This window comes from Lissotriton vulgaris, chromosome 7 (genome assembly GCF_964263255.1).
Source record: "Lissotriton vulgaris chromosome 7, aLisVul1.2, whole genome shotgun sequence".
Classification (NCBI taxonomy): Eukaryota; Metazoa; Chordata; class Amphibia; order Caudata; family Salamandridae; genus Lissotriton; species Lissotriton vulgaris.
In genome coordinates, this window is record NC_141695.1 from 1396791293 (window position 1) to 1396804574 (window position 13282).

Here is a 13282-nt window from a genome sequence, read left to right on the forward strand (position 1 = left end):
ACACACTACGTTATGCCACTCCACTAGACTCCACTCCAATTTACTCCACGGCACAACATTTTACCTCACTCTATGCCACTGTGCAATAATCCACAGTATGACGCTCCACTGTACGACACCCTACTGTACTCTATGCAACTCCACTGTACAAGACTCTTCTACACTCTGTACCACTCTATGACACTCTACTCCACTCTATGCCCATCCACTCTACGCCACTTAGCTACACTGAATGACACTCTAGGATACGCCACTCCACTCCCATATACGACACGCCACTCCACTATATAACAGCGCACTTCACTCTACGACACTCTCCTCCACTCTACATACACTTTACCACAGACCACAATTTGACACACCACTCTATGACACTCCACACGATGACACTCTCTGCCACTCTACTGTACGACACTCCACATAACAACACTGAACTGTATAACACTGTACTCCACTGTATGCCACTACATTGTACAACACTCTGCTCCATATTATGCCACTCTACAACACTCTATGGATTTAACCCAGATCTCTTGACTGGGGTAGACTGTTTGTTTTGTTCTGCATTCTGTCCATTATTTGTGTGTCTTTTGCTTTTTCGCCTTAAGTGCACCGGGTATGCCCAGACGTGGGTTCCAAGCTCACTGTGCCACTGGGTTTAAGCTAGCTTGGCTGATGTGGGATGATACCCCTAAATTGGTCCCAGGATGCTTGTCTCTAGTCTAGGAAGGACCTGGCTAGGCAATTTGGGCTGGACTGTTCCAATGAGGAGCAGGGTCAAGACTGATTTGCATATGGCTGAGTCTAAATTGGGGTGGCATGGTGAGCAAAAAACGATGGGTTTAACCCAGGTCTCTTGACTGGGGGTGGATGTTTGATTTATTTGTTAAATGTAACTTTTGGAGTAATATAGTATATTGCGTTTCACACCCAAGTGTGAAAGAAAGCGGCTAAGCACACATGTCATCCACAATGCCGGGTACAGCATCGCAGGGCATGTAATAAAGTTTAGTTCTGGCTCGAGCGGGTGAAATATTTGGCACCTCAGCTACTGGTCTCAACTTCAGTTTGTCCCAAGAGATGGCAGCATTATGTGCATGAGGCAACGCCTCACAAATGGTGCATCTGCAATTTCTGAGAAACTATCAACAGGGAGCTGTTGGTTGGACTGTCACATCACCCTCTCCTGTACCACCAACTGCCATACTGGAGGTGCCTGGAGGGGAGCTGTGGCTCATGTGCACGCTTTCTGAAGAAAGGCATGACCCAAGCTTTCTGAAGAAAGACATGACCCAATGTTAGATTGGCAGTCCGAGAGTCACAGCTCCCCACTGCTATGTGGCTCATGCAGATCAGGCAATATCACCAGGAGTGACCAAGGCGATGGGGTAAATTGGGGTTATGGGGAGGTGTGACGTAGGAGCCCTACCTCCACTGGGATATTTGGGTGGATGGTTGAATCCAGGAGATGTAAGAGGACAATTAGCTGAGTGACATGTTGGAGGGGCTAAGGTCCTTCAAAGGTTAGGATGGCTAGATTGTCCCTTTCCATTTTTCGAAGACAGAAAGCACACCTGTTCATGATGGAGGCGATTAGTGCATTTCTAATTTGATCTAGTGAGTGTAGGGTTAAACAAAATGGCGACAGGCTAGAATTAGGCAGTACTGATGCCTTGCTGGTTTTGTAGAGGGCAGGGCAGGTAGATCTGTTGAAGCATGGGGTTCTTAACCAGACGTGGCTGCCAAAGTGGGCATGCCCCACACACCATGCTGCGGGGGGAGTGGAAGGCACCATACTGGCTTATTATCCTCCCAAGGGAAAACTACAGAGGAATGGAGGAATAGGTGTGGATCGTGGGCAAGGAGCAAGCAGAGCTTGAGCTGGCTGGGAGGTGCTCCGGGGCTGAAAGGCCAGCAGGGCGGATCTCATTTGGAAAGCCAAAGAGGAAAAACTATTGCAGGTACGTGTGTCCTCAGGTGGGGCTGGTATGTGGGTTGGCTGGAGTAGTTGTGAAGGGTGCAGTGTGGCCGAGGCCTTGCGAGGGGATGTAGCTTCAGGTTGTGTGGGACAAGGACTTGCAGTTGGATTTGTCCATGGCTGAGCAGCGGGCCCTTGACAGGCCCATTGCTATCAGGAGGCATAGGGAAGTTGCAAGAGGTAGGTGCTTGCATTCAGACATAATACTAGACATGCCTTCAGTAGAAGACAACACGGGGAAGGCCCTTATCCTGCGGGAGCGGACAGTAGTGATTTTCACAAGTAGGCACCAGGAACTGTGTCTCAAGAGGGCAGAAGCATTTTGGAGACTGAGTGATCAGTGAAGGTGTCAGGAGAGAGCCTTGACAGGTTTGGTCGAAGGAAAGGTCCAGGGCAGGTTGGGGGAGAAGACAAAAGCCAAGGGAGTATTTTCTCCCTCTCTCTACCCCCTATGGTCTTTGGAGCTTGTACCACGCAGAGACTACTGTACTCACTCTGGGTGATTGAGGAGCCCAGCAAACTGATGCGGGAGTGAGTGGTGCATAGCGAGCAGGCCCTGGACAAGGACAAGTTGGGTGATTTGCTAGTTCTAGGACGGGAGCAGTGTGGACACCCTACCCAGCAGGAAGACTTCCATGCAGCTCGCTTACACCGCTCAGAAGTCAGAAGCCAGGTCTATGTGGACTTCTCTGAGATGGCTTGAAACCACACTTCGGAACAGGGAGGAAGGCTTAATGAGGCCTCCTTCCAGAAGACGGCCAAGGCGTTGGATTTGGTATGTTTGGATGAGTTTGGGGATGTGGGGTGTTAGGGATGGCAAAGTGCCTGGAACAAGTGTGATGGCGAGCTAGGTAGTTTGGCAAGAGTGTGAGAAGAATATATTATTAGATTACCGTAATGATGAAGTGGAAGAGGGAGAGATTATAGACTGAGATAGGGGAAATTAGTCAAAATGGTGGGCAGAGCCTAGTGAACTGCATCACGGGTGTGCCAGAACTAAACAAAAGGAAGAAGTTGATGTTCGGCAGAGCCTTAGATCTAGGAAAACGAACAAGGAGAAAACCTCTTCAGAGAAGGAGAGTCAGACGGTGGCTGGATGGCAGGCTTCAACAACGACCTTCATCCTAATACCATGTAAGGCTGCTAAAGGTGTTTTTAATATGCTGAAAAGGTCTGTGGGTGTTGGATGTGACAGAGAAATTAGGGAAGTGAGGCTGCTAAAGGGCAGGTATGTCCAGGTCCAAGGTATAGTAATGGAGGAGGCTGCACAGTCAGGGTCAACATGTAAGGCGGAGGCCTTCAAAGGAGCAGATGGGCAAAGGGAAGAAAAAAGAAGGATGCAGTACGGGAGGGAAGTTCCCATAGAGAAGACAGGGAGAAGAATAAAGAGAGCAAGGAATCACAGGTTACAAAGTTGCCCTAGTGTGGCATTTTTAAACCACTGGGGTGCACCTGATGGTAACCACCAAGGGAGCACCTTTGGAAAGGAGACTATGTGGTCATTTTCAAGCTGTTATATAAAAAGGTGAGAGCAAAAGGCGGGTCTATGAAAGAAGAATGGGTGCTAGCTCGGAGGCCCAGAGACCCGGTTACCATTGGAAATTAGACCCCACAACCATAGGAACTAGAATAATAATTCAGGGCTGTAGAGTTCCTATAGCCTGTCATCCAGGACACATTGGGGTAAAGGAGACCAGTGGGATGAGAAGCAGTGTGCTCCCTCCCCCCCTTGAGGTTGTCATGTATATTTTGTCCCTGGGTCAAGATGGCCTAGCCCCCTGCAGTACAAACCCTTTGGCTGCTAGTGTATAGTTCCACAAAAAAATGTGTACACACGTTTGCAAATTTTAACAAAATGAGGCTCCATATAATGCTCCCTGAGTGCTCTCTAATTAGATGCAAATATTTGCAGAAGCTTAAAAAGCTAGATTGATGATTCTTTCCTTTCAAAACAAAATGTTCATAATAAAATGCAACTAGGACAAAAAAGGTTTTGCTATACTACTGTGAAATTTTAGCGAAATGTTTTGAAGCATCATTTAGTAAAATGTGTTGATGCATGCTAGTATTTCCCCAAAATATTCATGATGGAAAAATCAGTGGAACCAGTTTCAACAAGTTATGGCAAACAGGAAAATAAACAGGGCTTGGCAAAGCAATAGGTCTGACATTGTTGCTCAACTTTTTGGTTTTGTCAAATGTGTCTCTTGTTTTGACATGCCTTTTGTAAAATGTTATTGTTGTGGATGCTGTTGTTGCACGATTACAACAACATTGTTAAAAAGCAAATCAATGTTTCGGTCTCAAAAAGCACGCATTCCCACAGTAGTTTCTGGCACTGAACAAAACAAACTTGTGTGCTGATATGCTTCTTGTAAAAGAGCAGAATGCTGTCATTCACCCTGAAGTAGGCAGGCATATAGTTAGATAGAATTTTAATAAAAACAAAAGTGCACCCATGGTATACATTGCATTGGTGAATTCACAAGAATTTACAGAAGTAGGCTAGGAAATTATACTCCTAGAAAATACTTTTGTACTTCATTTTAGCACAAGCAAAAATGCATGTGTTGATTTGTTCACGTGAAAATCTGTTAAGCGTTTTCAAGTTCGCTTTCCCTCCCACAACTTTCTACCCAACCCTGGAAGAAGTTTTACTTCTGGCCTTGCGAGGAGAACATTTTCAACCTTTTTCAGTATGGGAAAAGATTAAAGAAGAACTGGTGAAAACCCCTAAAACATGCAAGTTAGTAGGTTCGCACGAACCCAAAAGGGCATTCCAGCCTTGGAACTATTGCTTACCACTACCTTTAGCCCCAGTCTGTAGATGTGTGAAAAGCTGGAAAAATAAGATAATTCGTATCTAGACACTTCTCTAGTATAAGCTCTGGCATAATCAGAGAAATTAATATCAGAGCTCTTATGCAATGAGATTGCTGCCATATTTTGTTGCCACACTACGTGGCACCAAAGGGACAAGTGGATTATTTTACAGGACAAGTAGATTTATGAAGTAACCTGCACCATGGACAAGTAGATAGTTTATTCCTCATGCCTGTAATTAAACGGTACCGAAATAAGGGTTTCTACCCTCAGTTCAAGTGACATGATCCTAAGACCTTGACTGAGGAGTAACATTATCTGTGGCCCTCTCAAACTGGAATTGGGCAAATACAGGCTCCTTGGCTTAGTCCTGATGTGACTCAACCAGGTTAAAGACAGAATTCATCATTGCAAAAGAAAACGTGAGCTGAGGTGAAAAATATTGGCTGTAACCTCACTTAAGGTGAAAAAAAACAATGTATACTCCAGGGTGGAGTAACAATAGGTTAATGAGAATCCTCACAGTCAACTTTGGCTGCCACTGTGCCTCTCACACCGAACGGCCACCATGCTTAAGACTTCAATAGCGCAGCACCCCAGGCACACCAGCTGCTCATCTTAATATTGCCCTTTATCTGGTGTGCTACTCCCTTTGAATCTCTCCCTCAGACCCAGTCAGGGTGTTCTTCTGGCTCTTCCTCCGCTCCCCCACTACACCCGACAGGTCGCTTCCTGTGACTATGTCTGCTTTTTACCTTACTCTTTTTCTCCCAGAAGGACTTGGGAAGGAGCGACACAGGAAGATGCGTCTTTATCACTCGAGGAGATGGGGTTTCCTCCAGTATCTCAGTCCCTATAGAAGAGAAATATCATGTGTAAATGAAACAAACACACTGAACCAAATTTAGTGTCCCGATTATTTTATCTCAAGTGATATTATACCACCACCCACCGTAACCGGAAATGAACTCTCCTGTACCACTTCCCACATGACCCATAGAGCCACTGTTACTACAATCATCCTGACAGATGTTCAGGCACAAGTGTCCAACTCTTCCACCGACAGCTAGTGCTCTACTCTAGTCCTTAAAGTCCGGTCACACCATGTACCCATTCACAACTCCCTACAGGACCGTCAGAGTGAATGAATGAATGAATAAAGTTTATTGTTTAGTTAAATAAAACCATAACAATTAGACAATAAATCGTACTACGTGATGCCACTAAAATCCATTTTAAAAAAATGATTACAAGAGAAAAACAGGGGCGTGGCCAACCGACAAGTAACATGGCTGCACTTTGAGGAGGCACCGCCGAATGCACACGCTCCAGGGACTATCCTCTCACATATCCGCAATTACTGAGACAGAAATGACAGGGCTGGGCCCATAAAACCTGCTTGATCCTTTTGAGCCATTGATCTGCTAAATTGACTGCGGGCGACAGAGATCATCCCAGTGAAGGGAGCGGCCTGGAGGACCTGCCTCGGCGTGTGTAGTACACTCGACTACCCGAGGCTGCCTGGCCCGCGTGCCCATGGCGAAGAAAGAACAACTGCCGAGCACAGGAGAGGCGCTGGGTAATGACCGGCTCCACCGAGGCCCCAGATCAGAAAAGACTTCGACAAGCGGAGTGCCAGGTGAGTGACCGGCCCGCCCAAGGTCGGCTCAGTGATGGCGATGAAGCTGAGGGTCCTGCGACACTGGGGTCGGCGAGAGACCCGAGAGCTAGGGACTGCCTTCTCACCCCGGCCTGTCAGTTGGGAGATAGCAGCGACAGAGGAGCCCCTCGCGATTCTCCCTAGAGGCGAAGGGGCGACATGACACGGAAGTAGCTGCAGGTACCCAGCGGATTCCTGGGGGCTAACAGCGCAGACGGGCCTAGCTGCTCGCCGAAGGACAAGCAGCGCACCGCCCATGAAGAGGGGCGTCAGGCGGAGGCCCGGACAAACTGAGGGCTGTAGTGGCTGTTAGCGGTCTAGCTTACCACGCACACGCACCCACACATCCGCAGGCCAGGCGTGGCCTGCGGCGTTCAATAAAAGGGGTGCGCGCGCTCGAGCACAACACTTCCGACAGCACTACAGTGTCGGTGCCTCCTTCCTGCTGCGGCACTGCCAACCCTTGCGCAAGGCCACCAATCACCCAGGCCTCTGGTGGCCACTAAAAGGCCAGGGCACAACAAGGGCGTCCGATCACCACGAAGCAGCGTGACCAATCTCGGGCAAGGGAGCCCCTCGCTGCCTGGCTTCTCAGTGGCCGTCGCAGCCAAGTAACATTGGCTGGGCGGCTCTGGATGTTTGTGGTGGAGGGTGGCCCTGCTCTCCCTGGCCGGCGACTGGCGAGGAGAGGTGTTCATACAGTGGGCGGACCAGCCCAGTGATCATCATTGATGCCTGTGACCAAGGGGACCTCTAGCGACCCTGCAAGAGCCCTTAGCTTGTGCAATCAGGGCTGGGCAGTGACTTGAGGCCTGCAAAACACTAGAAGTCACCAGGCTAAATCAACCAAGGGCGGGGCACTGATTGACTTGCCCACGGCGTGCAGTGCACAAACCCAGTAATCAAAACATATCACAGTTGCCTGGGCACGTGGATGTATTCTAGCACAACTGCCCCCAACGACATACAGGAGCTGCCTGGCTGGGCTCCTTCACTCGACCTCAGGCCCACTTCACATGATCATGGTCAGTGGCCGCAACTCTAAGGCCTCCACACAGACCAAACTGGACAAATACGCATGGGACAAGGGCCCTGGAACCAACCAAAAGGGAGGAGAAGACCCATTCAAGAAAACACAGGCTGGGGGAGGGACAAAGGAGCTAACTCTGCAGAATATCCTAACAGCTATAACGACAGTGAGAACGTCATTGGAATCCAGGATTGAGTCTGTGTCATCAGGAGTCTCCCTAATTAGAGCGGATATGCGCTAAATGAACACCAGATTCAAAGATGTTGAGTCAACTACGAGCTCCCTCGTCACTGACATGACCGCCCTCCAGCGGAGGGTGGATGATCTGCAGACCCTGAGTGGGAGGCACAGTTGGACAAATACGAGGGTTGCTCACGGCGCAGCAACGTTCGCATACTGGGGGTCCTGGAACAAGCAGATGCTCAAGCGACGGACTTGTTTGTTGAAGATCTGGTCACAACCTACCTGAAACCAACTAGGCTGTCAACATTTTTCAGGGTCTAGAGAGTGCATAAAGTGCCTGGGGCAAGCCGAAACACGCCCCCCCCCCCAAGACCTATAGTGGAAAGAATCTTTAACTATAGGGACAGGGATATCATTCTGTAGACGGCTCAACAGCACCACCGATCGAATTCCAAAACAGCAGAGTGACTTTCTTCCCAGACTTTACACTTAAGGTACAATGGCAGAAGCGCAGCTTCCTGGATGTGAAGAAAAAGTTGCGGCACAAGAACATTAAATACGCATTCATCTTCCCAGCCAAATTAAGAGTGCAGTTAGAAGGAAAGGTCTGGTTCTTCGCCACTGCTGAAGTAGGTTGGAACTGGCTGGACTGGACGGATGGCAACAGGCCAGGCGGAAGGGTCACCAGAATCAACAAACTGGTCAGGAGAAACTACCAGGGATGCAGGACGAGAGTTCCCTGCAGGGAGAGCGTGAGGCAGCGGAATGAGACACACAAGATCTGGACTGTATTCATTTTTGTAAATATGAAGGTCCCATAGTCGCTCCCTTCTGGGACCAGGCAATGGCTGCAACTCTGTTTAGACCATCGGCAGGGGCAAGACATGGACTGAAAACTACATTGCCGATGCGAGACTGTGAGTTGTTAGTTCATGTAGCAATTGATGGAAGCATCCAGGCACTGACTCAGTAATTGACTTTAATGTTTCTTATGGGTGTCAGGTTGGGCACACCCACCTTCAGTTAAAGGGGTGGGCGATAGCCACTCTGCAAGTTCGGGGTGTCAGGAGGTTCCGATACCAACAATCAGGGAGGCAGGGAGGGCGGCACAGTTGAAAAAGTTTCGGGGGTGGGACCCTGTGCACTTACACTTTTTTGTAATCTTGTTATATCCCGTATTTAGCATTTTTGGACCTCGCCCAAGTTTTATAGTCTATTAAGTATTGGTCCACCCCGATTCCCCTGTGCTTTGTGGATAGCAGCACAAGCGTTCAACGCACGCACACTTTCTTGTTGATTGTGCAGAGGACGGGGTTGCAGCAGTGCTGTAACTTCACCTGGGTGTAGTCTTCTGGCGCTTTGTGTGAGGTGAGGAGTTGTGTCCCAGTGGCAGGTGCTGGACGGCCTAGTTATGTTACGTAGGGCATTCAGCAGTAGGGGCCCCTCCTCTCCCCTGGTCTTTGACTGGTACTATGGCCTCACGAACTGGGGATGGTTACTCTGATTTGGTGATAGGCCCCGGGGGGATCTGCAGATTAGTGGCAGTGGGGACTGTCAGTCCTTCAGGCATGTAATGTTCATGTCAGGAGATTTGGTCTCTGTGTGGTGGAAGGGTCCCCGCACCTGTCTTTTGGACTTGTTCCTTGGACTGACGAGAAGCTCTGCGGAGCTAAGGTTGGAGGTCAGGGGTTATTTGTGGCAGATGGTGTCATCTCACGCCTGTAGGCTTAGCCCTGTTCCTCCTCCATCTGAAGGAAGCATTTCTGAGCAAAGTTGCAGGTAAAGAAGAGTAGCAGTGGTGGGGGGCCCGTGCGGCAGCGGGTACCACCGCACGAGCTGTGGCGGAGTTACTGGGCGATCCGGAAGAAGAGAGGTGCAAAAAACTGTACTTCAGCGGGCACATAGAGGTGCCAGAATCTAACCTCAGAGCCTAACCTGTAACCTCATGGGAGGTGCAGGAATTCGTGTCGGCGCCCCAGTAGTCCTTCGGGCGGTTGTGGGCCTGTGCAGCCGGGGGTGTGCCTAGTCACGCCCTGCAAGGGGCGTGTGTAGTATAATTATAATAATTGTGCAGCAGTTGGGTGGTTCGCCACTGTGCTGTTTGGCTCAACAGGCGGGCAGGTGGCGAGAATGCAGCCTGCCCTTGGATCGCCCGTAAGTTAACCCACCATCATTACATATGTTGTATGTAATAAACCTGCAGCAATTTTTTCCAAACTTAACACTTGTGTCTGTGTGTTATTTGCGGGTTTGGGCATCTCGGGGGCGGGGGGGTTCTGTGGCCCTGATGTGACTATGACCGGCTCCACCGAGGCCCCAGATCAGAAGCGACTTCGACAAGCGGAGTGCCAGGTGAGTGACCGGCCCCGCCCAAGGTCGGCTCAGTGATGGCGATGAAGCTGAGGGTCCTGCGACACTGGGGACGGCGAGAGACCCGAGAGCTAGGGACTGCCTTCTCACCCCGGCCTGTCAGTTGGGAGATAGCAGCGACAGAGGAGCCCCTCGCGATTCTGCCTAAAGGCGACGGGGCGACATGGCACGGAAGTAGCTGGAGGTACCCAGCGGATTCCTGGGGGCTAACAGCACAGACGGGCCTAGCTGCTCGCCGAAGGACAAGCAGCGCACCGCCCATGAAGAGGCGAGTCAGGCGGAGGCCCGGACAAACTAAGGGGGCGTCCGATCACCACGAAGCAGCGTGACCAATCTCGGGCAAGGGAGCCCCTCGCTGCCTGGCTTCTCGGTGGCCGTCGCAGCCAAGTAACATTGGCTGGGCGGCTCTGGATGTTTGTGGTGGAGGGTGGCCCTGCTCTCCCTGGCCGGGGACTGGCGAGGAAAGGTGTTCATACAGTGGGCGAACCAGCCCAGTGATCATCATTGATGCCTGTGACCAAGGGGACCTCTAGCGACCCTGCAAGAGCCCTTAGCTTGTGCAATCAGGGCTGGGCAGTGACTTGAGGCCTGCAAAACACTAGAAGTCACCAGGCTAAATCAACCAAGGGCGGGGCACTGATTGACTTGCCCACGGCGTGCAGTGCACAAACCCAGTAATCAAAACATATCACAGTTGCCTGGGCACGTGGATGTATTCTAGCACAACTGCCCCCAACGACATACAGGAGCTGCCTGGCTGGGCTCCTTCACTCGACCTCAGGCCCACTTCACATGATCATGGTCAGTGGCCGCAACTCTAAGGCCTCCACACAGGCCAAACTGGACAAATACGCATGGGACAAGGGCCTTGGAACCAACCAAAAGGGAGGAGAAGACCCATTCAAGAAAACACAGGCTGGGGGAGGGACAAAGGAGCTAACTCTGCAGAATATCGTAACAGCTATAACGACAGTGAGAACGTCATTGGAATCCAGGATTGAGTCCGTGTCATCAGGAGTCTCCCTAATTAGAGCGGATATGCGCTAAATGAACACCAGATTCAAAGATGTTGAGTCAACTACGAGCTCCCTCGTCACTGACATGACCGCCCTCCAGCGGAGGGTGGATGATCTGCAGACCCTGAGTGGGAGGCACAGTTGGACAAATACGAGGGTTGTTCACGGCGCAGCAACGTTCGCATACTGGGGGTCCTGGAACAAGCAGATGCTCAAGCGACGGACTTGCTTGTTGAAGATCTGGTCACAACCTACCTGAAACCAACTAGGCTGTCAAAATTTTTCAGGGTCTAGAGAGTGCATAAAGTGCCTGGGGCAAGCCGAAACCCGCCCCCCCCCCAGACCTATAGTGGAAAGAATCTTTAACTATAGGGACAGGGATATCATCCTGTAGACGTCTCAACAGCACCACCGATCAAATTCCAAAACAGCAGAGTGACTTTCTTCCCAGACTTTACACTTAAGGTACAATGGCAGAAGCGCAGCTTCCTGGATGTGAAGAAAAAGTTGCGGCACAAGAACATTAAATACACATTCATCTTCCCAGCCAAATTAAGAGTGCAGTTAGAAGGAAAGGTCTGGTTCTTCGCCACTCCTGAAGTAGGTTGGAACTGGCTGGACTGGACGGATGGCAACAGGCCAGGCGGAAGGGTCACCAGAAACAACAAACTGGTCAGGAGAAACTACCAGGGATGCAGGACGAGAGTTCCCTGCAGGGAGAGCGTGAGGCAGCGGAATGAGACACACAAGATCTGGTCTGTATTAATTTTTGTAAATATGAAGGTCCCATAGTCGCTCCCTTCTGGGACCAGGCAATGGCTGCAACTCTGTTTAGACCATCGGCAGGGGCAAGACATGGACTGAAAACTACATTGCCGATGCGAGACTGTGAGTTGTTAGTTCATGTAGCAATTGATGGAAGCATCCAGGCACTGACTCAGTAATTGACTTTAATGTTTCTTACGGGTGTCAGGTTGGGCACACCCACCTTCAGTTAAAGGGGTGGGCGATAGCCACTCTGCAAGTTCGGGGCGTCAGGAGGTTCCGATACCAACAATCAGGGAGGCAGGGAGGGCGGCACAGTTGAAAAAGTTTCGGGGGTGGGACCCTGTGCACTTACACTTTTTTGTCATGACATGTACCCACGACAAAAGCTTGAAAACAAAACACGTTAGTGCCAGGCGGGGTGGGAAGGGACGTTCAGTCCAGTTAATCAACATTTTGGACGGGATGGACAAGGCAGAAGATACTAGTGATGACTTAACAAACACGTTAAATGGAGTGGTACTGACGCACAACTGGGTGGGATGGTTAGCGGGAGCAGCGCAGTACGATGTGCCTTGCTGGAGGGTCCCCTGGCGGCTGAAATATTGTACCCTAGGCGAGTATGGATTCAACAGTTAAGCAAAGGCTCAGATTGTTGTCTTGGAATGTAAATGGACTGGGGGACAAGATCAAGAGGGGAATAGTGCTTCAATTTATAAAACAACATTCCCCTGACGTTATTTTATTAAGGGAAACGCATTTACTAGGGAATGCTTGCCAAGCAATGACGAGATGGGGTTTCAAACTGGTGGCACATTCCGCTTTCGGGTCTGGGTCTAGGGGGGTGGGAATAATGATGCGGAAAACTTTTCAAATAACTTTCGACCACACTTCGACAGACAACCTAGGCAGATTTGTAGCAACTTCAGGGACATGGGAGGGTTGCAAGTTAAACTTGGTCTCAGCCTATTGCCCCCGGGTCTCCAAGTCCAAGCATTTAAAGATCTTGGGAGTTTCCTTCTTCATTTGCCGGAGGGTAGATTAGTGATAGGGGGTGACTTTAATTCCATTGTCTCTGAATCCTTAGATCGCTGGCCCCAGAGAGTATTTCCTCCTGCCCGGTTGCAGACCCATAACTTCCTTGGAGCAATGGGCTTAGTGGATGTGTGTAGGAGGCTGCATCCAGAGGAGCAACAGTGCACCTTTTACTCAGGGGCCCATCGTAGCATTCCCAGAATAGAATACATATTGACGCCAGAGTCCCAAATTAATAGTATTAAGGAAATGAGTCACCTAACCAGGAGTATCTCAGATCATTTGTCCATTTGGTGCCAGCTAGAGGTGGGAGAGCCCATGACTGGCAGGATAGCTCCTATCAATCCATGGTATTTAAAGCTCCCCCAAAGAAGAGACCAAATCACGCATGACTGTGAACTATATTTTCAATAGAACGAGGG

The 13282-nt window shown here is 50.0% G+C and overlaps 1 protein-coding gene across 2 annotated transcripts in view; it reads right to left on the reverse strand.

Moving 5' to 3' along the window:
* LOC147705710 (sulfotransferase 1B1-like) overlaps positions 1-13282 on the reverse strand; it is a 400304-nt gene that overhangs the window by 186518 nt on the left and 200504 nt on the right. For both annotated transcript variants that reach the window (XM_086932137.1, XM_086932139.1), the window contains one exon: positions 5557-5654. In XM_086932137.1, coding sequence (XP_086788263.1) covers positions 5557-5654 — 98 coding nt within the window. The remainder of the gene's footprint in view (positions 1-5556; positions 5655-13282) is intronic.